The sequence below is a fragment of the Melanostigma gelatinosum genome (genome assembly GCF_949748355.1).
Source record: "Melanostigma gelatinosum genome assembly, chromosome: 19".
Taxonomy (NCBI): domain Eukaryota; kingdom Metazoa; phylum Chordata; class Actinopteri; order Perciformes; family Zoarcidae; genus Melanostigma; species Melanostigma gelatinosum.
In genome coordinates this window covers 18,061,762-18,087,718 of record NC_136652.1, presented here as the reverse complement: position 1 = coordinate 18,087,718, position 25,957 = coordinate 18,061,762, and the positions used below count along the sequence as shown (strand labels likewise).

General features: G+C 44.0%; 3 protein-coding genes across 3 annotated transcripts; 1 reads left to right on the top strand and 2 right to left on the bottom strand.

The window, feature by feature from the left end:
• Nucleotides 1–11,933: 11,933 nt before the first annotated feature.
• On the bottom strand, nt 11,934–13,720 carry pigh (phosphatidylinositol glycan anchor biosynthesis, class H). Its single transcript, XM_079290819.1, has 4 exons — nt 13,065–13,720; nt 12,733–12,942; nt 12,534–12,617; nt 11,934–12,381 (listed from the first exon to the last, which is right to left on the bottom strand). The coding sequence occupies exons 1-4, from the start codon at nt 13,239–13,241 to the stop codon at nt 12,310–12,312; spliced, it is 543 nt and encodes a 180-aa protein (XP_079146945.1). The 5' UTR covers nt 13,242–13,720; the 3' UTR covers nt 11,934–12,309.
• Nucleotides 13,721–13,832: 112 nt separating this feature from the next.
• zfyve1 (zinc finger, FYVE domain containing 1) lies at nt 13,833–21,234 on the top strand. The gene is given in 13 exon segments (XM_079290818.1): nt 13,833–14,782; nt 14,871–15,114; nt 15,207–15,467; nt 15,595–15,809; nt 15,965–16,071; nt 16,958–17,084; nt 17,086–17,140; nt 17,143–17,251; nt 18,361–18,478; nt 18,749–18,919; nt 19,178–19,358; nt 19,460–19,573; nt 19,662–21,234. Coding segments are annotated over 13 exon segments (2,424 nt in total). The 5' UTR covers nt 13,833–14,293; the 3' UTR covers nt 19,895–21,234.
• Nucleotides 21,235–21,281: 47 nt separating this feature from the next.
• wdr21 (WD repeat domain 21) lies at nt 21,282–25,857 on the bottom strand. The gene is made up of 13 exons (XM_079290588.1): nt 25,441–25,857; nt 25,199–25,326; nt 24,695–24,852; nt 24,518–24,600; nt 24,072–24,174; nt 23,819–23,962; nt 23,685–23,734; nt 23,480–23,559; nt 23,121–23,213; nt 22,739–22,836; nt 22,423–22,599; nt 22,164–22,278; nt 21,282–21,896 (listed from the first exon to the last, which is right to left on the bottom strand). The coding sequence occupies exons 1-13, from the start codon at nt 25,536–25,538 to the stop codon at nt 21,652–21,654; spliced, it is 1,572 nt and encodes a 523-aa protein (XP_079146714.1). The 5' UTR covers nt 25,539–25,857; the 3' UTR covers nt 21,282–21,651.
• Between the last annotated feature and the right edge of the window lie 100 nt (nt 25,858–25,957).

The window sequence follows — 25,957 nt, the reverse complement described above, 5'->3', positions numbered from 1 at the left end:
ACTTATTTAACATGAATGTGGAAAAGGAACACGGCAGGATGATTTGTTGGAACAAATGTCTTAATTCTCGGATTGGCACAGGAACTTGTTTTAAAAATCCTCTGAGGTGAGGTGAGGGGGGGGGGGGGTCCATGGGAGTGGTAACCTTTGTTTGTTGTTGTTTTTTGTCCCTGTCTCCCACCAATCTGCATCTGTAAAATCAAGCACTGCGGGATCCTGCTGATCCTCTCACCACCACAGTCAGCTGGGCCTTTCTTTATTCGCCCCTCTTTGTTTACAGACTCAACACATTCCTTATCTCCTCATCAGCCCAGACACTACACAGCCTCTACTTTAATACTCTTACCCTCATGTAATACTTCTGTCTCAGATGTATGTAAGAAAGTGAGATGTTGCCCTCCAGTGTAACGATATCTGGTGCATGTACCAGTTTGTATACAAGTGTCCAGAACCAGGGATAGGCTTTACTATACTTCTTGTGGAAGTCCGCTTAACGTATATGCTATTCTGTTTGTTAAAACAGGTCATTTGTCATGTCTGTATTTGAAATATTAGATAAGACATGGGTTTTTAAATGCATCGATGTACTCCACGTATACTTTGTTACATTTTTTATCACTGTCTTTAATCTGGATTTACCATCTCCTGCTCTAACCCGCGTGTCTTTTCTCACGCGTGGGAGTGAGGTGATACAAATAAAAGAAGTGCAAATTATGGCTTCTGTGTTACGTGTGGTTTTTTCTTTTTTAGAACAGCTTGCCTGCGATGTTATGACCGTGCAATTCACAACCGATTTACTCATCAAGTCTGATGGAGGCGGCTGTTGTACTTTCAGGGAAGAGTCTTCAAAAAGGGTCACCAAAAGCACTTAAAAGCCTGGAGCGCTGCTCTCTGCAGGGAGTCCGAATAATCCACATCAGCACTCTGGGGTACTTTTCCTGAACCGTCTCTCGGTGCAAGGATATGATAAGTAACCTCTTGCCTCCGGCTGTGCCTCGGCTCGACCGATTCTAATGCAATCCGCATGACTGCTGACGGGGTTTGGCAGTGCCATGCTGTGACTGACGGCTGTGTCGGGTTGCGAAAGGGCCAGAGCTATGGGGGAGTGTGATTGAGTCAAAGTCACTGATTGAGAAGAAATAGTGTCAGTGTGCTGCTTTATCACAACAATGTAGAGGGCACATTTTTATAGAACATCATTGACAACATCATTGATGTTTGGCAATGTGAAGTGAACATGACCGAGAGAGAGACGTAAAAAGACGAAACGCTTCAGGATCCGACGGGTCTGCAGTGCATTTGTTCAGAGCAGGGTGGATGAGTCACAGATGAGCGGCACGAAAAAGAAAACCACACTTTATTATCCCAATACATCAGCAATCTGTTTGCCATTCGTCAGCGAGCCGTCCATCTCGCAGCCGTGTGTCAGGTTCTGTTCGAACGGCAGTTATCGACGGGTTAAAGCGGGACAGCCTTCGTCTCAGCCCAGTGACCTCCTCTGGAGAGGCCACGGAGCGTTTCGTCATCCAAAGGAATTGGACCAATGATGACCTCTGACCCTCAGGGACCAGTTAGTGCCAGCCAAAGCTGGATCCACTGGTATTCTACAGAAGGCTTTAAAGCTGCTGTAATCAATACGTTTATGTTCATCAAATGACTATGTACAATGTGAAAGCAGTCACCGGTATCAGTACAGACTTCAGCACAACACCAGTTTATTACAACCAGTGCCAAATATCATTAATAGTAATATTGTATTCACCAAGTCAATAAACAAACCCCGGGATGGACAAACTGATTTGAGGGAGAAGATAGGTCAACGAGGTTCAACCTAAACAGACTCTACTTACCGTAGTTGCATGCACACTGGTCCTTGCATAGAAGGGATTATTACCAACATTTTAGGAGTGCTCATTTTCCTTTTGACCTCCAGATAAAGTGGTGTACATAAATCTTGCTAAAAGACGTCTGATCGTCTGATTGCATGTGTTTCTTACCAACGTCAGACTTTGCAATGTTTCTACGTTCCAAAATCGGTGAAATTGACACGGTGAGTGCAACGTTGCCATGACTGAACGAAATAATGTAACAAAGCACCAAAAATAAGACCAAATTGGGAAGAATAGACATCTTTATGTTCTCAGTTGTTGTTTTGAGGGGTCTGTGTGTCTGCTGCTCAGCTTAGTGCGAGTGCAGGTGAAGGCCGGCGGCACGATGGTTATTACGTAACATCCTGAGAGGCAGCAGCCCTGGGTCAAAGCCGGCCATGAGACTCCTTTGGGAAACACACTCAGATGTCATTTTCTTATTTATAACTCTTTTCCACTCAAACTCTTTCCCTGTCTTTCAAATGAAATGCAAAACGCAGATGCTTTGCAAGGTTCCTCACTCTAATTCAGAAAAGTATCTCAAATGCATGTTGTCATACACTCGCACATGATGCAAACACAGACGCTTACACATACAAGGTGTGCAACAATAGTGCACTCATTGAGCAATCGCGAGGGCCATGTTATACAGGTTTTAGGTTCCCAGGAGTTCTGAACTGTTCCTCCTCCTCTCGTTCTCGTCTCAGGGTTAGTCATCCTTTTCTCATCTCCACACAGGGCTGGTCCTTCTCCCAGGAACCCCTGCTTTTTTTTTTGCGAGGAGTAGTCAACCAGCTCTTCCTCTGGCCCGGGGCCAGTTTCACTCTCGCTGGGTTTCACTGTAGTCGAAGATTGGCAAGGAGGCCTGGGAATCAGCAGGTGCACCGACAGGTCTGTCTGGCCCAGGACAAAGCCCATTGGCTCACTGCGCCAGCAACTCGGCCATCCAAATTGGCAGTTTGAACCGCCACACTTTGGGGAAGACTTGGAACAGCTCGCAGCGTCTCTTTCACACAAACAAAAACACTCTCTGTGGTGATATTCGTTTCTGTTATTGTTGTTTTCCCCCTTTATTGGCTGAGTCCGTGTGTGTGTGTGATCGGGTGGCGAAGATAAGGTTAAAAAATAAGATTGAAGGCAGAAATGACAAAACATAAAGAAAGATATATATATACAATGAATTACATGTTATTTACTTTTTCCCTATTTCTTATGTAATTCACTTACATGGTTCATCTGCACAGCAAGAGCCAACTGTCAGTCACAACAACAATAATAAACCTCCCATTATTTCTGTCCAAACATAAACTGCCAGTTTCGGTGTCGAGCAAAGCCAGTGAGAATCGTCCCCGTCCTTGACTGTGACTGTGCCTGGAGGCAGCAGCAATTATTTCTGTCCTATGCAGTCAACAGCGAATCCGCTGCGTTGTCAGTCGTGCAGTTGAGTAACACAGGTCGATGAGGCAAACAGCCTCCAACACTTGCAGACGAGGTCAACAGTGGATACTCACAAGCCTTTCTGCTCATTTTGCCGGAGCCTTTAATGTCTTTGAAACACACCTGGGTCATTCAATCAGACGCAGGTCTTTCTGCTGTATGTTGTCAGTGTCTCTGCAGTCATCAAGGGAGATGATGAGTGGTCATCAGCGACCGCACATGATCAAAGTGGGTGCACAGCTGAAGCACGTGCAGCTTTGAGATGAAACAAGCGAAGGGTTCATTTCACAGTCTGGGAACGATGAGCTGATTAGCACTTCAGACAGCCTCATGACGTCACAGACGCCCCAAAGACATCCAGGACATGTTTGTGTTTTGTGGTGTAGAAGGAGAGGAGCGTGATATTTGCTGCTTTCATGTGCTTTCACCAAAATCCCATATTGTGACACATTCAAAATGGATTGGCTGTGGATGCACATGAATGAGATAATACACATATAAACAACACATGTGACAGACGCCCCAATATAAGCAAAAGAAAAGAACAGACAGATGCAATACACAGACAGAAGACTATGCAGCACCAACCTGTAGTGTTTTTACAAGTACGAATATTAGCATAGGCGTAAATAAGGTAATAATACAGTCATGAGGCTGATAACTGGACTAAATGCATGTGCAAAGCTAATGTTGGCAGAAATAAATGTGTGCACAGTGTTACAAAATGACAAATTATCAATATAACTATAAGACTGTTGACTCGTGCAGTTGCGGCAAAACCCTCCAGAATGTAGCAAATGAAAGGCCTAAATTCTGTTCTCATTCTAATCGACACATATACACATAAAAGAGCATTTTAAAAACACTTAATTGGATTATATGGTAACTTGCTCGTTACTCGTGCATACAGCATGACTCAATGCTGTTGTTTATTGTGAAGTCATCAAGTCCTGTCTGTTGTAAGTGCAAACCTTCTGATGAAAAACAGACGTGATCTGACGAAAAGTGTCACAATCTTAACAAGCCACTCATCCTCATTCTCCTGCAGATCTCCAGTAAACGAGCGCGTTATCTTTCCAGAACAGAGAGATCTAAACACCTTCCTTCTGATTTGAATTAAAAGAGTCGACTATCTGTTGTGAGGAGTGACACAACTAGGCGTGTGAGATACACATTGGTTGTAGATTAAAGACCCTTGGAGGCTTTGTTAATGTTTTGACGAACCAGAACATATATTAACACAGAATAAGATTTAAATAAAAAATAAAAAGTAATAGAAAATCACATTTTGGCACAATTGTTTCTGTAGGGTTATCCAGTAAATGGTATGTATTGAAATATATTTAGGTTACCACTCAGGATGTTCTGGGTCAGTGTTTGCTTCTCTATTTTCTTAAAGAGGTATATATTTGAATGTCAAAGGTCGGGTGAATTATGAAGTAAAGATGGCGCCTCAAGCAGTGTTTGCTTTTGTGCACTTTCTGGAGCAGCATCCTAATCCGGGACCAAGCCGGGGAAGAGATGGACCGATAAACAAGCGATAACTATGAAAAGTGACAGTTACCAGCGCTCTGAAGCGAATACTGAGAGCCATTTGCATGTTGGACGTGTGCGATTTGATTGGCGGTGAGTCTGTGTATTGGGTGTGTCCATGTCTGGGAATCAAGGGGTTGAGGTGTTCTCACAGTGGCGTCGAGGGGGGTAGGGGGAGGAGGGAGGCAGGGGCTGTAGTGACAACCACACAACGCACATGGTGGCAGTGAAGCAAGTGAAGACATGATGTAAGTCGATACAACCCTTATTGTATCACTTACAACCTCCCACATGCAGGTACAAATACACACACGTACTCCGTTCAGTGATACATGATGATGTGAATACTGTAGTACAGTAGGTAAAAGGTGCATACTAATACTTTCCCCAGAACTCGGTACAAGCAGGCATTGGTCACATGATTGAGTGTGGGTTCATAACAATTGTTTTATTGTGTGTTTCAGTCATCTCTCTGAGAAAGCAATAAGGTGTGTCTGGACGTGTTCAGCAGAGAGTGACTGGTGGCTGTTCGGTTACTCAGAGTACAGCGAATCGGATTACTCAGCTCGTCTGTGTCCCCATCATGAAGGAGTGAGTCGATGTGTGGGGGCACCTCTAATCAGGAAGAGAAAAAGAACAGAGGTTCACGATGATGAATCAGCGTGTTTGAATATCACCTGACCAATCAATGACCAATGAACTAATATAATGATGAAATCAGATGGGATGTAGTCAGGCAGCAGCTGCTCCATTTACAACGAAGATGTGTTTTTACATCTAAACCTTTATCAATGTTATAATTGGCTGGAATGTTTCGTGAAATGGATGTCTACCTTGAAACACGAAAGAATATGAAAAACAATTTTTCAAGGAAAACATTGTGAAATATTCCTTCTACGCTCGCAGAGTTACTTCACTTGTTGTAAGAAAATAAAACTTCAAAGACTTACTTCCAGGCTACAATTATTTTAGATGTGTTTTGTGTGAAAAATAATTGTAATGCAATGAATAAAACAATATCTGTCCAATGTAGTAAAAGTACTATTTCCCTCTGAAATGTGGAGGAGTAGGACTATAAACTAGCATAAAATGGTAATGTAGACTATGTAGCTATGTAGAGGATGCGAGCTGTGTTAATATTACTATTACTACTATTACTACAAGACTAAGATAGGATGAGGTGGGTATGAGAGGGTAGGATTGGGTGGGATTTTCATGTATTTGTACTAAAGGGCTGTTTCTCCCCAAAAGATGCTCAGAGATTAGCAGAGAAATCCTTATGCAAAGACAGTCACAGCTCTACAGAGCATGGTGTCGGTGTTGCGACATTAGGGGAACAGTGTTAATTTATTCCATGTCAACACCTGTGACGTAAGGCGGGCCTGTTGAGCACACTGTGTACCCCCCAGCAAAACAAGAAGAAACTTAAGCTTCTGCAGGAACGCAGACAGCAGCAACAGCTCCTGCACTGGACCCCCACCCGTTGACCAATATGCTCATTAAGCGGTGAGAAGTCCACCGATTTGTTTCCATTTCCTTTAGATATGTGACTCTTTTGGGAGTGTGTCCCGCATGCAGGGTCAATCACTGTCGAGTGTGATCGTATTCAAATTGTTTTCTTTTTCTAAATTGTTCTCCAGTCTTGAAAGATATTGGGGTACACTGAAGATGTGCTTGGTGAGTATTTGAGGTATGCATTTTAATATCAATGGTACAGTAAATTATAAAGTAAAGATGGCGCCACAAGCAGTAAGAGTGAGTTTGCTTTTGAGCCGTTTATCGAGCTGCATCTTAATCTGTAGCCAAACCCGAAAAAGAGGCGGACGGATCAGTAATCTTAACATAACAGAAACTCAGCTTCCTAAGACTCAAGATAAAGAGATGATCCACATGCAGGGCCGCTCATAAGGGGGTAAAAGGGGGAGAGCTTGGGGGGGGGGGGGGCCCATGGAAGCAATGGCAATGATTGCCACATTTATATTTTGAAACAAAATAAACATTGTATTAAGAAATAAAGCCTGTTTCATAATGACACCTGAAAATGGTACTAATCTGTCTTTTTTGCAAACAAAAAACGTACCTGACTGGCCCCAGATTTACTGATCAAAGCTAGTAGCTAATGTTGAAGTGAATTTTCTTGCTATGCTGCCTAAATAAGTCTCTTTCAGTTGTGTGTACAGTATATGTTTAGTGGGGTAGAGAGAGTTCACACATGCGTTATGAGTGAAGCACATTTGGGATGGTCCATTCCCTGGATGCTTCAGATCCTGCCAGCACGTATACATGGAAACAGATAACCCACAAACTTAAATCAACATTACAATCTCTCAGTATTGCCCGCGTCACACGGAACCACCAAGAATCCCAGTGATGACACAAAACAATGTGCAAGCCTTGGTCCAGACTGTTTAGCATGGGAGTCGGGGAACATCTACAAGGTCCATTCTATGTTACATTTGGCGCCAGAGGCTTCCAACATTCAGCATGCCAAGTGTAAAGGCCTCTGAAAATACCAAACCTGTGACAATGCACAATTCATACATTTCTTCATGTTTAATAAATCTTTCTACCACACCATGTACCTCCAAAAGTTTTCCCATGAGCTGCAAATGAGGTCTAAAAAACGCTGAGTATTACCTCAACCCCTGTGTTGATTTAGACCGATTTGCCCTTTAAATCGACACGATAAGAACAAATTTCTTCTACTTATGGTGGATCAATTTCATGTTGCATTGACCAACGAAGGAGCACATTTTACATGTTGAAAACGCATTCAGATTTTTAAAAGAACTCAGGTTACAGTACGATTATCCTATCTTGCATCTTCATCGTGATTGCACTCTAATCCTCCCTCACCTGTCCCGGCCATTGTCTTTACAGGTGATGTCATTTCGCGTGTGGAGCGCGTGTCTTCGGCATGTGGAAACCTCATGGGTATTTCTGAACAAGTGACATAGCCTCTACAAAATTCACATCTCTGCAACAGCTGATTACAAAGCGGGCACACTGCACTTATCCTTGACACACATATCTGTGAAGGCCTATCTATTATGAGACGTGACCGAAACATCCCTGTCATTACGTTAGTAATGTTGTGTTGGGATGATTCACAAATAAGACATAAAAGGTTCTGGAAAAAGCATGACAGCACCAGCAAAATCATACATGGTGTTTGTGTTGTGGTCTGCTTCTCCGCCATGAACCGTCTTTAATAAAGTGGCATTTGTTTATTAACGGCCCTTTCATTAATTCATTGCCTTTAAAGTTTTATGCAAACCACATTATCTCTGACTCAATCACTGGTCACAGACACTGCGGCACCACTGAAAGTCAAGAAACCGGAGGAGCTGTCGTCACACAGCAATGGTATACGACTGATTTGGGAGTGGGAATAGAGCAATATTATTTGGAGACACACACAGACAATAGAGGGGAAATCAAATCACTTATTTCCAGAATGATATAAGCACAAATACGACCAGAGGATTTGAATAAGGCAGTTTAGGCCTTCCCTCATATACACACACACAAAACCACACACTCATACACTTATTACAATGGCTCAAGGGGTTTTTCTCTGGAGACAAACAGAGAAAACGGATGTGTGTTTACTTTGCAGGCAGCTCCCTGCTGTCAGCTCCCCTGACAGACCTGTAGAGCAGGCTTCTCGTTCTCTTATCCGCTGCCAGCTGGTCCGACGAGAAGTTAGTCTCACTTACCTCACATCTACCTGGTGACGCTGCGAGGGCGTGGCTCGGCCATTTGCATTTAAACAGACTAATTCAAAAACTTAAAAGAAGAAAGCTTGGCTGTCAACTTGCCAAATGTTCAACGGGATCACGAGTTGTATCAACAGTGTCGTTAAACTGAGTTGCAGGCTGGTTGAGGGGATGTAAAGCGTGGGCAAATATGTTTTGGCAGCCTCAACGCTGAGGTTCAACATTGTCACCAGTAAGAGGACAGAAGGAAGCAGCACCGGACTTTCCTGTCCAGTGAGGGAACTGGTCATCGAGCAAACACGAGCAAATGAAGAAAGAAAACTATAAATCACTCTGGTTGCACACGTCCAACGGGTTGATGGATTACATGAAGTCTTTAAACATATAGTGATATAGAACAATACATACAAGCAAGTCTTTGCACTCCAGTCCTAAACTTTGATTTTGGGTCCTCAACAAGTAATACACCGCTCTTCCCCAAATGCAATGGGATTTGCGTCTCCGTCTGTAGTTTGACCAGCACACGAATCAAATTAATTCCAAATGCCGCTCATGGTTTTCTCTGAATATCAGTTATTGAGTCGTTTATTCAAAGTACCCATTGAAGACAAACACAAACATTGCTGGAGATACACCCAGTTTTATGTTTTAGGAAACAAGACGGCAGTTGTATCAAAGAGTTGTAGCATCTACAATGCACCTTTAATGTGGATCACGTTACCAACAAGGTTTCAGAGAGTTTCAGTGTTCCTTTGTGCCAAGAAGACCGGTTCTGAAATGCCACCCAGCAGACCAGGCTTATCCCTCGACCTGCAGCTCAGTCTTATCTGCACTTCCGATGTCATCAATGTGAACACAGTCTAGTTTAGTGTGGAGAAGGCCGGGAACTGTTGAGTTTTCTATAAATTTGCACACCTGTAAATGCCAATGTGAGTTGTCAAAAATCTATGAAAAATGTTTATGATTTTTATTTTGTGTCTTATTTGAGTGTTTTATTCTGCTGTGGTTCGCTTTCTCTTTCGGAGGCTGCATTAGCCTGTCCACGAATTCATTTGGGCAGAGAGGTGATCAAGCACATTTTGAGCTTTAGAGAAAAGGACAATAAGGTTCGGTAGTGTCCCTGAGGAAAGCTCGAATGACAAAAAGTCAACTGATATGGAGCCTAACGTTACCTGCCCAAAATGCAAAAAACAACAAAATGCTTGATTAACGATAGAATTAAAATCCTACATGGAGAAGATGGTTTACTGTGTTTGTGTGTTCAGAAGAGGGAGAATGAAGTGACATGTTAAACTCCCTCCGACGATACCAGTGAGGCAGGGAGGGATTTTGTGAGATTCAAATCCAAACTGACATCAAGTTACACCTGCCTGTATGGACCGGTAGGCTGAGCAGATAAACGGACACATTTCAAACCATGCCATGGCGTCTTCCTTCCTTCTGCATCTGTCAGCCAAGAACTCAAAACACGAGAATAACAATACAACACAGAATCATGGCATCATCTGGAACGATTTACCTTGATAAAACTTCTACTTCCTGTTTATACCTGCACACACCAAAGTCTATAAGTATATTTATTTTATTCTGTCTGTATTACAGTTTATCCATTTTAACACTTCTGTACACCGGTCTACCCCTCTATTTAATATTTTATTTTATTCTATTTCATATATTAAACTGTGTTCCTATAGTTTAACGTCTGCACTTTCTTCTCATTTTTACTTCTGTGTTTTTCTTTTACACATTTCGTGGTAGCATGGTTGGGGGGAGCCTGGGAACAAGAATCTCATTGCCAGCAAATGCTTCACTGTAATTGTTGTGCATGACAAATAAAGACCTGAAACTTCAAAGTTGTGTGTACCGTGAATACAAAGCTACCGCCGTTAGCTTAGTGTAGCTAAGCGTAGAACTACAAAAAAATAAAAATAAAAACAACAGGACAGGCAGCATCTATTGCTGTGTATTTTTAAAGTTCAACACATTCACAGAAACACTGCAGGCACAAAAGCAAATGTGCAGTTACAAACAAAGGTAATTAAAAGTCCACACCTCTGTCTGAAGAAAGCCTCATTGTGTTTTTGGCCTGCCAATCCTCTGCACTACATATGATTTACTCTCAGGGGGGGGTTGCTTGTTTATGAGGCCTATTCAGAGGCCCCGAGGTGTCACTCCTGGTCACTCCCAGGTTTCTCCTCCGCCTGGTCCCTGGCTGTTTCGCACCTCCAGAAGGGACTATTATCCTGTCAGTGGGCCACTCTTCACAGCAGTGTAACGCTTCGCCCCGTGAAAATCACACGCTTCTGCTTGTTTTGTTGGCCTGTGGAGCGTGGAGTTCACGCACGGCTCTGACCGGGAACTGCAGATGGTCATGGAGAATTAGAAGGGGGAAAAAACAAGGCCTGGAGGGGTAAACAGGCGGAGTGGTGGTGAAAACAAGGACTCTGAACTTTAAACTGTGGGCAATGGAGACCCATTAAATGTTCAAACATATTGTTACAGATTAGTTACAACCAGGAGAAAAACTTTTTACTCCAAGCTGTGATCACATCACATGCTTATACTGTCCTCACGTATACATTCATATAGCAATTAATTAAATTAGTGTCACTTTACAGTAAGCACTGGACACAATGCTCCTTCATCAAAAGAAAGTGCTTCTTCGATTGGTTGTTATGCAAATTAGAAAATAAACTTCTTCACAGAGCACTGATCTGAGACAAGATGTGTTTTGTTGCATAATACTTCTTTAGGGTGACAATAATTGTTCCAATCACAATTTAACAAGGTTAAAATAGAAATAGTGGTGTCAGGTCAGCACTTATCAGCCGTATCAAACCGTTAGGGTCATTCCTCTGTGTAAGTGTATGGTTACTCATTCTGAACGTGATCCTACCGACGTCATTATCGTTGTTTGTTCAGTGAGGTACCCTTGAGTAACATTTCTGAAAAAGACGTCTGGTAAAGTCTCAAGTAAGGTGACACCTGAGGTAAATGTGTGCAACTGCCTCTAAGAGCCAAAAGTGTGTGTCGTTATGAGGGAGCAAAAATATATTTGAGGAAGGTGTGGATGTTTACTTATAAAAATGTATTTTGTGTGTGTATATATAATGCATCTCGGACTACACATTTAATTCGTATTTTCAAAAGTTTTCTGTGTACATACAGGGGTTTCTTCTGATTCATGAATCTAATTTCCAATATATGAGCTTGAGTAAGTGTGGTGCTGCCCCCTACTGGGGAAGGAAAGTAAAGCGCCTCACAAACATTAAACCAAAGCTTACGGCATCTACCAGTGATAGTAAATAATTTAGGAACAACATTGATTGTTTTATGTTATAACAAATTTATTTTTTATCAAAAATACATTGTGGGAATGCTTGCAAAATACAGACATTGGCATAAATAGTAAATTAAAACCTAAATGTATAAATAAGTCGATGCCAGGTCTGGCTCTTTAGGTTTAAGTAGTCTAACACCAGTGCTATTCAAGTAACTACACAACAAAGTACAACATAAAGTTATTATAAAATGAATAACAGCTAAACTTGATTTTGTATTCAACAGATTACATTCACATTGATACAAGTTAGAAAAGGAGGACAATTGTGAAAAGTTCACTGTATACTCAAATCAAGAAAAACGACCAGCTTTCTGCTTCTATCTACTAAAATTAAATGAATTGAACAAAGAAATATTAAAAGCATACCGCATGGCCAGAAAAACATTGCGTATGTATGAGTTGTGTGTCATCAGCACTTTGAAAGAATCTCCTGACAGCTTTTGTAAACTTTCACCAAGCAGTTCAGCCTTGGCTTTGAACTCTGAACAATTAGAGAAAAAAAGAGGTTAATTAGAAACAGGTTACTGCAAATGACACCGTGTGTATTAAAAGCCTTCATACAGGAGGTAAACAAGAAACACCAAAAGCAAGTTGCATTATGGGATACGCGTACACCTTGCAGTCAAACCTCACCTGAAACAAAGGCACAACACTCAACACTGCATCAGGTTCTGATGGGTCCTTCAACAGCACACAAAGGTAGTAGATGATTTGATGCTGAAATAAAAGCATTACACATCAACGCACTCTTCTTACAAAAGCATAAGCTGACACAACTTTAGTATATAATATAAAATAATGACGTGACAGAGGCATAAGTGTCCTTATTCACCATATAAATAGCTTCATTGATGACGATATCCTTGATCTTGCTCATCTCGATGAACGAGGTGGTCTCACGGCCTGAGGCGAAGCTGGAGGACAGCTGTATGCCCAAGGAGTGGATGACAATCAGGGACTCGTGGTCTACCTTCACAAAGTGGATGTAAAGCATCATGCCAACCAGGGTGACGAATATGGCACTGGACAGAACAGCTGTGTTCTGCAAGAGAGACAGAGAAAGAAGACATTCAACATGTATATATTGTTCAGTGTAACAAGTTTATATACTCAAAAACAACGAAAATTACCTTGTACGTTAACATAAGGACTCATGTGTCTTACCTCTGTGAAGAAGAACACGGCGTATGCCAAAAGCCAAACAGAGCAGGTGAACACCAACACCTTACCGATGGACACTTTGGGGACGCTGACAGTGAACTCCCTGCACAGGCTGGAGTGACTCTGACAGTCCAGAGAAATGACTTTGCCATTAATATCAGTGAAGGTTTCGTCCTCCATCGTGAGAGCAGAGGAAAAAGTAAAGCTCTCGAACACAGTTAGCTTAGCCAGCTAACACTCAGAACAAGGTTAGCATTGAGCTAGCTTTTGGCTATCTGCGAACAGGCAAGGTCAGTCGCATATGAGGAGATAACGTGGGAAATGATGCATGCACATACGATGCTAACTAAACCTCTCCAGTTACATATAAGATAAGAATAAAACGTGACGGCAAAATAATGAATATTCCCAGGACAAGTAGCTAGGTTAGCTGCACTCGCTATTTTACAACAGGTTGTTTGGGTGGGATGTTGCAAAGCATTATGGGTAAAGTTAGCATCTTGTCAATATATCCACTTTATTTGTTTAATTAGCCGGGTAGCTAACGCCAAACTATATCTAGAAACCGTTTCAGGAGTATAAGTTAGTATATCTATCAGATATATACGTAATAGTTTATAAAATCCCTCGCCTTTCTTTGAAAAACTCCAACTCCTTAATTTCCCAGAATGCATTGTGTTTAAAAAAATTACCTGTGAACTCTGGATAAAAACAAGCCGATCAGCTGGTGCAAAAGCAACAACATCGTCAGGGTGTCCGACCGACACAGAATAGCGCAGCAAGCTAACTTTCTCAACAACGTTAGCTATATGTGGCAGTCGGCGTTGTTTGACAGTATACGTGTCCGCGTTTAGACTGTGTTGAGGCAGCGTTTTAGTCAGTCGACGTCCGTCGGACTCTTCCAACTGCTGCTAGGTCAGTCGATTGAAACGAATGCTTTTTTGTTTCTTTAAAAGTGTCTAGTGTGTCTCTTTGTGTGGCTCGAGTGATAAGATAAAACTAGTTATTGCGTTTCAGAACGTATTTTTGTTGTCGTATTGGGCTACTTTTAAATAGGAACTTTGCTTTCTGACAGTATTCCATGAATTTTGCTCTTTTTCTTTCGTGGAGAATTTGAACAACAAGGTTAACGTTTCATCACATCTGGTCGTGGAGATTTGCTTGACCGCACCATAAATTCGTCTTCTGCCGCAATTGCCGTTACAATCTAAGTCGACCTGACCTGACCTGAGATGAGTGGTCAAGGTCCGGCTGCAGATAAAGGGATGAACGCGGTCCTGGGCTGTCAGGAGAACTACGCCTGTGGGGGTTCAGATGAGGCTGCGTTTGAATGCGATGAATGCGGCAGCTTGCAGTGCGCCCGCTGCGAACTGGAGCTCCATCGCCAGGAGCGGATGAGGAATCACGACCGGGTTCGGATTGCACCGGGCCATGTTCCTTTCTGCGACTCGTGCAAAGGTGACAGCAGCTGCTCCGTCAACGGCGGGCGGCTCAGAGCAGTGGTGCGCTGCCAGGGCTGTAAGATCAACCTGTGTTTGGACTGCCAGAAACGCACCCACAGTGGAGTCAACAAGAGGAAGCACCCTCTGACACCGTACCCCCCTGCCAAAGCGCCCCAGGACAACAGCGAGACTGCTGGGGAGTCACAGATGGAGATCCTGAAAGCAGAGCTGGAGAAGGTGTGCAGCTTCCTTCTGGTGGACGAGAGGGAGGAGATGCAGGTAAATGCATGTTGCAATACATTTGATATAACAGCAGCTTGTTGTTGAGATGTGGTGATGATGGGGCTGATCTCGTGTGGATTCTCAGGTGAAGGATGAGGAGGACTTTGTGAGCAGACTGGGCTGCAGGTCAGATGAGCTCCTCAAAGTGGTCTCCATCTTTGGAAACACCGGGGAGGGCAAGTCCCACACCCTGAACCATACTTTTTTCCTTGGACGAGAAGTGTTCAAGACCTCCCCCACCCAAGAGTCCTGCACCGTGGGTGTGTGGGCAGCTATGGACCCTATGCACCGGGTAGTAGTCATCGACACAGAAGGACTGCTTGGGGCTGGTATGGGGCAAACAATGGAATAGCTTAATATCATGAAATAAACAGAGGTAGGGGGGACACACATTTTACCGTACTGTGGTTTCACCCACCAGGAGCAAATCAAGGTCAGCGAACACGCCTGCTCCTCAAAGTCCTGGCTATCTGTGATGTGGTCATCTACCGAACCCATGCCGACCGCCTCCACGATGACCTCTTCAAATTCCTCGGTGATGCATCAGACGCCTACTTAAAACATTTCACCAGGGAGCTGAAAGCGACGACCACCCGCTGTGGTCTGGACGTCCCGTTGTCCACTCTGGGCCCTGCTGTGATCATCTTCCATGAGACGGTGCACACCAAGCTTCTAGGCTCAGGTACGTCAGTCACTACCTTTTTATTTTTTGGACTACAAAAATGAACAAGACTGACATACGAATCCCATGTTCTCTCTCTCCTCCACTCTCTGTCCGTCTCTGCCTCTGGTTTGTTCTCCATCTCCAGACAAACCATCCGAATCGGCAGAGCGTCTTCTCCAGGAGCGCTTCAGGAAGCTGGGTCTGTTTCCAGAAGCATTCAGCTCCATCCAGTACCGTGGAACCCGGACCTACAACCCCCCCACAGACTTCAGCGGTCTGCTGCGCAGCCTGGAGCAACAGCTGGACAACAACACCACCCGCTCGCCACGCTCTGCAAGCGTCATCTGCAAGGCTCTGCAGGTATTATTCTCACGCCTATGGACATTTTGGAATGTGGCACAGAAAGAACGCGTTTGTGTTCATACACTACGAATGTGTTGATGTCAATATTGACAGTGAACGTTATTGACTCTTCCTGTCCCTTCATCCCCCCCCACCCCGGCTCCTTCCTTCAGGCCCTGAGCGAGCGCTTCAGCGGGGAGATTTCAGATGAGCACATGGCCAGTAACTCATTCTTTCCCGATGAGTACTTTACCTGCTCCAGCCTCTGCCTCAGCTGTGGGTACGTGTCCCTCTGCACGCTGCGACCTTTGCAGTTCATTAACAGCAATGTAGAAATTGGAATTTAGTGATACTACAAAGAAGATATGACAGAAAAGGTGTCGCACAACTAAACATTCTCAGATGTCACAGCTATCTTCTGCAGGGTAATGTAGGAGCTTCTCACAGTGCTCTACTGGGCAGTGCCCTTTTATTTCTCCGTGGGTCACACACAGGCTGGCTTAGTTTCACCCAATTATTTTTAGTGACATTAAGCTTTTGATAGAAGGACAAAAAGTGAATGTCAGCCAAGTCAATTAATGACTCGAAAAGTGTACTCAGTAGCCCGGTGTCTCTGCAACGACCACCGCTCTGTGGTGGGACTGAATCAACACAACTCATTATTGTCTAACTCCCCTTCGAGACACCAATGGCCTGAAAGGTGTCGTAAAACACGCAGCGATGTATGCAGGCAAGCTGCTTGAGATGAAACTCACCAAGCTGTCTGCCCGCTTAGCAGTGGCGTCGAGAGACAGCAGTGTGTGTGTGTGTGTGTGTGTACTGGTAGTTCCGTTAGCTGTTAGCCAAACGCTGTAAGAGTGAGGAGTCAGCAGGCAGTATAGAACAGGCAAAAAAAAAGGTGTTTTGAGAAAGTCTGAGTCACCGCAACCATGAGAGGTTCTTGAGCATGCAGCCATAACTGGTCAGATACAATTTAAGGCAGTTTGCTGCAGCAGAATGTAAGATTAGCCGTGGACAGACACAGGGGTACTCACTCACTCACTCACTCACGACCCATCGCATGATCCTCCTGATGGAGATAATAATAAGATAACTATTAAATTAATAAGTAATGTAAGAGTATTTGGAATTATAATAAAAATCAACTTTATCCATTATTCTTTCAGCTCAGGCTGTAAGAGGAGCATGAATCACCTAAAAGAAGGACTCTACCACGAAGCCAAACATCGCTGCCGCTACTCTGCACAGTACGACAACCGCATCTACACTTGCAAGGCAAGTACAGGCCCAGAATGCCACACGTGTATGTGTTGAAGTGTACCTGCTCAAGGAGGTTCTGAGTGTCTGTGCTGAACTTCTCAGGCCTGCTATGAGGGAGGGAAGGAGGTAATAGTGGTTCCCAAAACGACAGCCTCGTCTGACTCACCGTGGTTTGGCTTGGCCATCTACGCCTGGTCTGGGTGAGTCCAGCTACCGCAGAGCCGTTTGGAAGATGATTGGAAATGGCTCTCTATTAGGGCTGGGCGATATGGCCTAAAAAAAAAATCTCCGATTTTTTTACAAAAAATCCGATTCACGATTTAAATCGATTTTTTTCCCCCACAAATTTTTGCAGATGACAGAAGCTGTTGAAAATTTTTTTTATTTTATTTTGTGATGATTTTCCCTCGTAGGTTGATAAAAATAAAGTGCAAACAAAACCTGAACATTGTAGAAAGGTGCCTGTAGTATACAAAAAGTATTTGGTCACTCTTTTGTTTCCCTGAATCATTTAAATATAAAATTAAATTAAACATAACATTAAATGGCATTACATAGTAGCCTTCCATTGTAAACAACTGTGCAAATGTAACTTTTTACAGTAAGCTTTTCTAACTGAATACACTGATACAAACACAGCATGAAATAAAATGTATGTGACCCTTTAACATTCACATTTTCAAAAGTGCAACATCTGATCTAACATCAACATAACATATTTTGCACAGTAAATAAGTGCATGTAAACAAAATCAAGTGCATTCACAACATAACCAACAGTATTAAACAGTAGTGCATGTTTTTTCGAAATATTTTTTGCCAGGAAGACAGCGTCGCTTGTGCTCCCGCGGTCCTGCTCCCTCCTCAGGGTGTAACGCTTCTCCCACTCGGCGGCATGCCTCTGTTTGAGGCTGTTTGTTCTGTGTCAGATGACACGAACCCGAACCATTTCCAGACCACCGAAGACACATTCTTCCCTCTCTTAAGAACGAGAGCTTCACTGCTGGCCGCCATTGTTTTCGTTTGTAAACAATGCGCGCGCACTCAACTACGGGAACCCAACGGGGGGGGGAGGGTGGGGGCGATTTTCTCGATTTTCAATAAAACACATCGCCTTAAAGCACACATTCGAATTAATCGATTAAATCGATTTATCGCCCAGCCCTACTCTCTATGCAAGCACAGTGTGATGAACCCTTTAATTAACCTGGAACTATTCCCCCGTTTACACTTATAACAGACACACCAAGAGGCATTATAGTCTCTCCCCTTGGTACTGGTTCTGACCTATTTATTTTGTCTTTGTTCAGGTATGTAATCGAGTGCCCCAACTGTGCAGTGATCTACAGAAGCAGGCAGTACTGGTATGGAAACCAGGACCCAGTGGAAACAGTGGTCAGAACAGAGATCCAGCACATCTGGCCTGGGGTAAGTCCACAGTGGAACAGCCTCGATGAGTCTGCCTAATCTAATTATACAAAACGTTCAGGCCATGTTTTTAAAGGTTTTAACTCAAATGAATGTTGTCACATCCATTGCGAGCTGCATTTGCAGTATATTCTTGCCCGTTGGTTGAATGTGGATGCCCAGCAAACGAAAGCAAAATGTGGTTTTGGATAGCACAACAGAAAGTCTGTCCACTACTGTTTTCATTTGTATCTTTACTTTGTTCTTCTCCTCTCCTCTTCTTCTTTTCAGTCAGACGGTTTTTTGAAAGACAACAACAATGCCGCCCAGAGGTTGCTGGATGGAGTCAAATACATTTCTCAGTCAGTGTCTGAACTCAGCGTCAAGCCTGCCAAAGCAGTCACCTCGTGGCTTACCGACCAGATCGCTCCGACCTACTGGAAGCCCAACTCTCTCATCCTGGTGCGTAACTAAAACTGCACTTCAGCTAGAGGACAATACAAACACTGTGAGGGAAATGACCAATTTACAAAAAGAGTCCACGCTGTCCACAGCTCAGTCTTTTTCACCGAGGTTTAGCCTTTTTCCTCCACGTATTTGGCATTTGTAACCGTTAACTGGTAGATTGTGTAGAATCAGCTGGCTTCGACTATTTGGAATTACATCGGCAGTGTGACAACTGGTAGTAAACTCGCACGTCATCCTGTGTGTGTGTTGCAGAAATGCCATAAATGTGGGGAAGAGTTCCAGCCCAATGACACCAAGCACCACTGTCGTGCCTGTGGAGAGGGCTTCTGTGAGTCCTGCTCCTCAAAAACCCGGCCGGTCCCAGAGAGGGGCTGGGGGCTCGCACCTGTCCGAGTCTGCGACGCGTGTTACCACAACAGGGGAATCCCAACAGGTAAATCCCTCTTTAATGTCTGATGTGATGTCAGTTATATTGAATGTGATTATCAGCGCGTGAGTTCCTGGTTTTGATGTGTCCATGCTTCCCTGCTGCAGAGTTGCTAGACGCTGCCTTGGAGGAGGAGGGAGGCACCCTGATAGCCAGGAAGGTTGGGGAGGTGGTTCAGAACACTTTAGGGGCTGTAGTCGGTGCCATCGACATACCTCTCGGTGAGCATGACATCCGTCCACATTATAAAGATCCTTTTTGTAACTGAAACCATCGCTCTAACTACTGCTTCCTCTCCTCTGCGTCCAGGCCTGGTGAAGGAAGCCGCTCGTCCGGCCTACTGGGTCCCAGATCAGGACATCCACGCCTGCAGCGAGTGCCAGAGGGAGTTCTCCCCGCGGCTCTCCATCCACCACTGCCGCGCCTGTGGCCAGGGAGTGTGCGACGACTGCTCCCAGGAGCGGCGCGCCGTGCCCTCCCGCGGATGGGACCACACGGTGAGGGTCTGCAACGGCTGCAACCAGAAACCCGGGGAGCTTTAGCAGGACGAAGGCGCCGGCCTCTGTGAAAAGTGGAATTGCCAACATTTCTGACATGTGGCGAAAAAAAATGCTTCTGTTCCCCTTTGGTCTCTTTAGTGGCATTGCTTGGCTGCCACTAGACTGTGCGCGGCAGGTTGGACTCTTGTTTGTTGTTTTTCCGACGTTATTTCACTTTAATATGCCTCTATTTTACACTGTGAAGAATAGCAGTCGGAGTGAGACTTGAATATCAAGAAGGGGGGTGAGATAAAAGAACTTGCAGCTTATGAAAGGGAGTAGTACTGTACCCGCTTGCTTACAATTTGAGTTCAGGTAAATTTCCATTCGACCTCTTTTTCATCCTTTTTTAAAATGTGTATTGATGCACATGAACCCCTTTGACAATCCCTCCCCAGTGTGACACACTAGTACTGTTAGACCCTTTTGTAGTCTGGGGCTACATGCGTGAACCGTTTAATAATAGGACTGATTCCAGGTAAGCATTTTATTCTAAGAATGTTTCTGCAGGAGCCCTGGGTGTAGCATTCATCGATGGAAAACATGATCTATCCCGATTGTTTCTTGTCCTTGTTCGAATGGATCCACAGTACGGTAGTTTTCCTTCTGCTTCAGCCCTGGAAGCTTTAACTTTTAGAACAATCTGAAGCCTTTGATGTACTGTAGCACCGAGATACATTCCAATTTATATCATTACTTAGTATCAGCTTCTTACATAATCCCTCAATACTTTGTGGTTGTTTGTGCATTTGAATGGGCAGATAATAGAGCAGCCTTAATAACGCTGTCCACATTGTTTAGATTTTACGTACACAAAAGTGAATAGGGAATTTTTTAAATGGCCTCAATTTGTTTTTAAATTGTTAACTACTAAAAATAAATGTCTACAAATCTGACTGCATTGGGATGAAATGCAACAGGAACGGCTTTTAAGGAGTGGCTGGCTCACAGTATCATCATGGTACAGAAAAGACTTGAAACCATCTTTGAGGCTGGCCCCTCAAACCGAGAAACAAAAACTAGGAGTAATCTGTTACTCTTCCAACTCAGGCTGAGTAGCTAGTTAGATCGTAGCACCACGTTTGAGACTGCTGCACATTTATCTGACAAACGCACACGATGACGCAGTCACGCTTTTGACTGAACACCTGGGCATTGTGAGCGCTGACTGTCGGGATGGGTAACCTGGGTTGTTTTTTATGGCAACAAATAAGCTGAAACACTTTTACCTGAATCGGTGAACTGTCATTGTTCCTATTTCAAGAGATGTTACGAATGTCACAAGGAACAAATCAACACCTTAATGATCATGTATACGGTATGTATTAAACTGCAGAAACTCAGTGTGTGTGTCATTTAGGAGCAAATACAATGCAACAGACCAGTGTTTACTGCCTTTTTTAAATAGAATGGTCATTGAACAGCAATTAGAAAATGTGTTGATTTACAGTATTATCACTGATCAGAAACATCCTAAATCACGTCATAAGTAAGAGCACTTTTTTGTAAAGATTACAGAGATCTTAACTAGTAATTGTGTGCACTTGTGTATGTGGCACTTCTATTTCCTTTTGGCACAAACAAGTGGGTCAAAAAACAACATTCCCCTGAGACTTCAATGTTACTCTTCTGAGGTCATACTGGCCAAACCCTTTCACTTATAAAATCCCTCCATGAAATATAACTCCATCCATAAATTTGGCAACAAAAACAACCCCCCCATGGAGTTTTAAGAAAATGATAAGCGAGATAAAGAATAGTCAGTCTTTTCTTAAAAGCCGGCCCGGCTGCTCTCCTCCTTCCTGGTAGTCGGTGTTGTATGGGAAGTAGTAAAGGTCGTGTTTGACGGCCATGAGGAGGCCAGGGAGCCCCCTGCAGCCGCCCAACTTGGAGGAGAAGACCACGCTGGGGATCAGGTCGTTTGCGGCTGGGTGGGGGGATGGGATAGTCCTCAGTAATTGGCCATCTTGTAGGCTCCATAGCCTTGTGTAGCAATCCTGACCGACTGGGGAAAGCAGAGAGAAAGGAGGAAATGCAAAATGAGTTGGAGAGACATTAGACATCTTTGGCAAGCTTCGGTTCTCCCAAACACCTCGTCTGGTCGTAGTGTATTTTAAATGCGACTGGCTCAATCTTGAAGCTCGTGTCGACTTACGTCACGAGCAGAGTAGCTCTGAACCTGGTATCCCTTTGATTAAGTCGGTTAAACCGTGAACGTTGTGAAAGCTAAATGGTTTTACAGTATGTTGATGAAGCCCGATGTGTCTCCTACCTGCCAACAAAAGCCCCTCAGGCTCATTGACTTGGATGGGAAGGTAGGCGTGCTCATTGTGGTGCCCTTTGTACTCCTGTACTGGCTTCGTCACTCGCACATCCCACAGCTTAATCTGCACATGAATGAAGAAGACAGACAAAGTTATGGCAATAACAAAACCCCTGTGGGTTAATTTATTTCTTAATTATCTTCTTTTTCATGAGCCCCATTTCTGGCGTTTGACCCACTCTTTAAAACGAATGTAAATAAAGCTGACCTGGCCCAGCATGTCAGCAGCTAGCAGGTAGTTCTCATCCTGGAGGACGCGTACGGAGGTGATGGCCGACTCTTGGTGGAAGCGACTTGCCTTCCAGCTTTGATCCCTGCGGCCGCGCTGACGCAGGTCGAGGCTGAAGATCTCTCCTGATCGGCAACCATTAAACAGCACAGGGACCTGGGGGGAAACGAGCAGGCATTTGACTTTCCTGGCCTTTCTTCTCTTTCTTACATTGTGCTCCGTCACACTTGAAGAGAAATCCATACTACATGCTAACAGTCAACTCAATCACTGTGTAATGCAACAGATGACTCACCCGGTGGGCAAACTGCTGAGCCAAGACGTCGCTGCCGGTGCTGTACGTCTGCGTTCGGCCCGTCTCTGCATCTTTCACGATCACCCTACGAGACAGGCCTGCCAACACATGTGAAAACACATCATATCTTAGATATAGAAATTGGTGAAGAGCAAATATATTACTTTAATTATCGTAAAAAAGAATCTACTAGGTTACTCTGTATTCCAAAGCAAGCAAGCTGTAGCTTTTTTTCCTGCCCAAACAAATTGAGTATGATATAAGAGACTTTAGCCGCGCCAACAAACTCACGGCTCTACAGAAGCCAATTATTATGGTCATTTGATTATGAATATCGTATTTCATCATGCGTTGCGAGGCAAATGACGATGGATGCACGGACCGGTGCTGAAGGTCTTGTCAAACTGGGGGTTGAGGCACCAAGCACAAGACCAGGCTGAGGATATCTTAAAGCTACACAGCATCCCGGGCTGGTCTGAGGAGAGAGGAGCAATGTTATAATGGGGTCGTAAACAAACAATGCCAACATGAAGTATGTCTTCTTTTTCAGTCTGCTGGCATATGAGTACATTGCAAATTCAGGTTCATTCAGAGTTAATGAACTAAAAAGGTTTGTAGTTAATTATTATTTTAATTAAATAAAAAGCCTTACGTTAAAATCAGACAAAGTAATGAAATATAGTCGGCTCCTGTGAATGTCTTAAATAGTGTGAGAAACCTGAGAAGACTATTCAGCACAACCTGGGTTGGAGTTGCTGAAGAGGGAAGCAGGAAGTAAACTGACGCAGCCGGGGGTGTCTGCTGCTCCGACCAGACACAGCCTGACAGTCAGCTCCGTCAAGGGATATACAGGCAGCACTCGACTCTGACGCTTATACAGTCTATATAGTCTTTGCTTTTAAAGGCATGCATGCTGACGAAGCTCACTACTACAGCTGAAGGATACAGGACGTGGGAGTCTGGGTAGTTGACCGAGGCCCAGCAGATGGAATTCACCTGAAACACATTCAGCAGAAAACCTTTAGCTTATGTAAATATAATAAAAGAGTCACCGCTCCGGCTCCTGTGGAACACTCCCACCTTGCGGTTTGTGAAGTAGAGGTTGTCGCACATTTCCACAGACAAAGATCCCCGGCTGCTGCTGCTGAAGTTCATGATGCCGTACTTGCAGCCTCCGTGTGAGACGTCATTGACTGTGAACACTCGCTCACATGCAGAGTCCCCCTGAGAAAGATGAATTTGAATTCAGAAGACAATGCGTTTGTACGGTGCCCCTACATACGACTGCAATATTGTATTAGCCCTTGCGTGTTCTGGGTGTCCATGTTCTCACCACTATGAGTCTGAAGTTGTCAGTGTTGGGGTTGCTGTTGTCCGTGCTCTGGATCTCCAGTTTGTGGCGTTTCATTCCACTGACCTTCACCTCATGGACCAGCCTGGAGACACACAGTAACCACGTAAACACCAACTGCAACCATCCGCAGACCACAATCATTAACACGCCTCCTCTCCGCTCTCCGGGAATTGTATCAACATAATTGAAGGTGTCAGACAACACAATATTTTGACTGTGACTATTTTTAAATTCACTATTTTCACGTCAGAATTGATTTGCATTGTAGTTAGTGGCCCAGCAGTGCTCCAAAGAAAACTCTACACATGCACAACTGATTATCATTAAAGTCACTGTGTTTTCCTGGGGTTGTTTTCTGGAATGTATTACAGCTGTGTGTATTCAGCTCTATGTCCATGAGTGCACACAGCAGTGTGACACAGTACCTGCAATAGGAGTTCTCAGGTAACATGCCGAGGTGTCTTTTCTGCAGCAGCAGCAAAGTGTTCAGTCCTGTTCTTGGTGCTTTCTATGAAGAAGATCATACGTGTCCCACCATTAAACCCAAGCATGTGGTGAGCAAAATGATCCCCCCCCCCCTCCCCCCCTCACAACAAACCCACTTTTCTGGGCTTTTCATCCTCTGCAAGCATCTTGTTTCTCAGTTTCTCTCTTTCTTTCTCCTGCAGCTGCTCTCTGGTCAGTGGGTTACAGTTGTTGTGTCCGGGCAGCAGGCGGAAGTAACGGTTTTTCTCTGGGTCAAAGTAGAAACCAGGCAGCTCTGGCAACAGAACGAGTGGAGAAAAGTTAAGGACTTTTTGACTCTATTAAGTGTTATCTACAGTACATTACAAACATTGAGTGTGCTGTATTACATCGATAAACTGTTGTTTTAAGATACATTTTTGTTAAAGGGAAATCCAAAAAAGTATGTGCTTGGAAAATGTTTTATTATTTGTGTATATGTTGTGGCATAACAATATACTGTAAAAGGATTTTGTGTTGCTGTTATGAAATAACTTACTGTCACTGACCAACAAGTACACAGTGCTTGTTACGTGTATTGGCTGTTGACTCAGCACCAGAGAACTAATGCTTGTTTAGTTATGGAGAGGGTTGGTACTGACCTGGCGCAGCACTGCTGGTCTGAGAGGAGGAGGAGGAGGACGATGATGAGGAAGATGAGGAGGATGAGGACTGGTTTTCCAATCTCCTCTGAGGTGGTCTTAATGGTGGCCGTGCATTATGTCCAGAGCTGTGAACAGAACACCACTCTTACTGACGTTGCAAACACTGCCTGTGCTGCCCAGTATTGACTAAAGAGGCTCACATCACATTATTGTTTTAAACTTCAATGTTTCCGACGTACCGCTGTTCGTCCTGTGTTGACCATTGTCGGTTGCCTCTGTACCATCCACCTCGTCGCCTGTGCGGTCGCTGCCCTTCTCGCCAGTTCCACTTCTTCATCCCTTTGTGCTTGAATCACCAAGTGAGGATCCTGATGCCACGTTTTTCGTGTTAACTTCTACTTGTAGTCGTGTGTAGCAGCATGTTTACTTGTTAGCCAAGTTAGCAAGTTGTAGTCATTAGCATTTTGTGAGCTAACGTTAACTACACATCTTCCTCGACACTTTTATAAGTAATGCTGGACATTAAACATGAGTAAACGTAAAGACGGTTTTAATATATTAATAAACACGCTTTCTGTTGAGTATAAACAAGCTTTATTTTCTTATTAAACTGATTTTACAGTTGGTTTTAGCACCCCTTGAGCTAACTGCTGAGTTCCTGCCATGTTGTCCCGCCTCCAAATGTCAGTCATTGGCTGCTCACTAACAATAGTGGCTGACGTGGCAGGCATTCATTGGTTGCTTTCTTTGTAAACG

Bases quoted from the DNA above. Each gene is read 5' to 3' on its own strand.
- pigh (XM_079290819.1), bottom strand. From the start codon at position 13,241: ATGGAGGACGAAACCTTCACTGATATTAATGGCAAAGTCATTTCTCTG. The intron at 12,943-13,064 runs GTAAGACACATG...TCTCTCTTGCAG, and splicing joins CCGTGTTCTTCTTCACAGAG to AACACAGCTGTTCTGTCCAG. The intron at 12,382-12,533 runs GTGAGGTTTGAC...CTAATTGTTCAG, and splicing joins GTGTTGTGCCTTTGTTTCAG to AGTTCAAAGCCAAGGCTGAA.
- wdr21 (XM_079290588.1), bottom strand. From the start codon at position 25,538: ATGAAGAAGTGGAACTGGCGAGAAGGGCAGCGACCGCACAGGCGACGA. The intron at 23,735-23,818 runs GTGGGAGTGTTC...AATGTGTTTCAG, and splicing joins TCTACTTCACAAACCGCAAG to GTGAATTCCATCTGCTGGGC. The intron at 22,837-23,120 runs GTCCGTGCATCC...ATGTGTTGGCAG, and splicing joins TGACAAGACCTTCAGCACCG to GCCTGTCTCGTAGGGTGATC.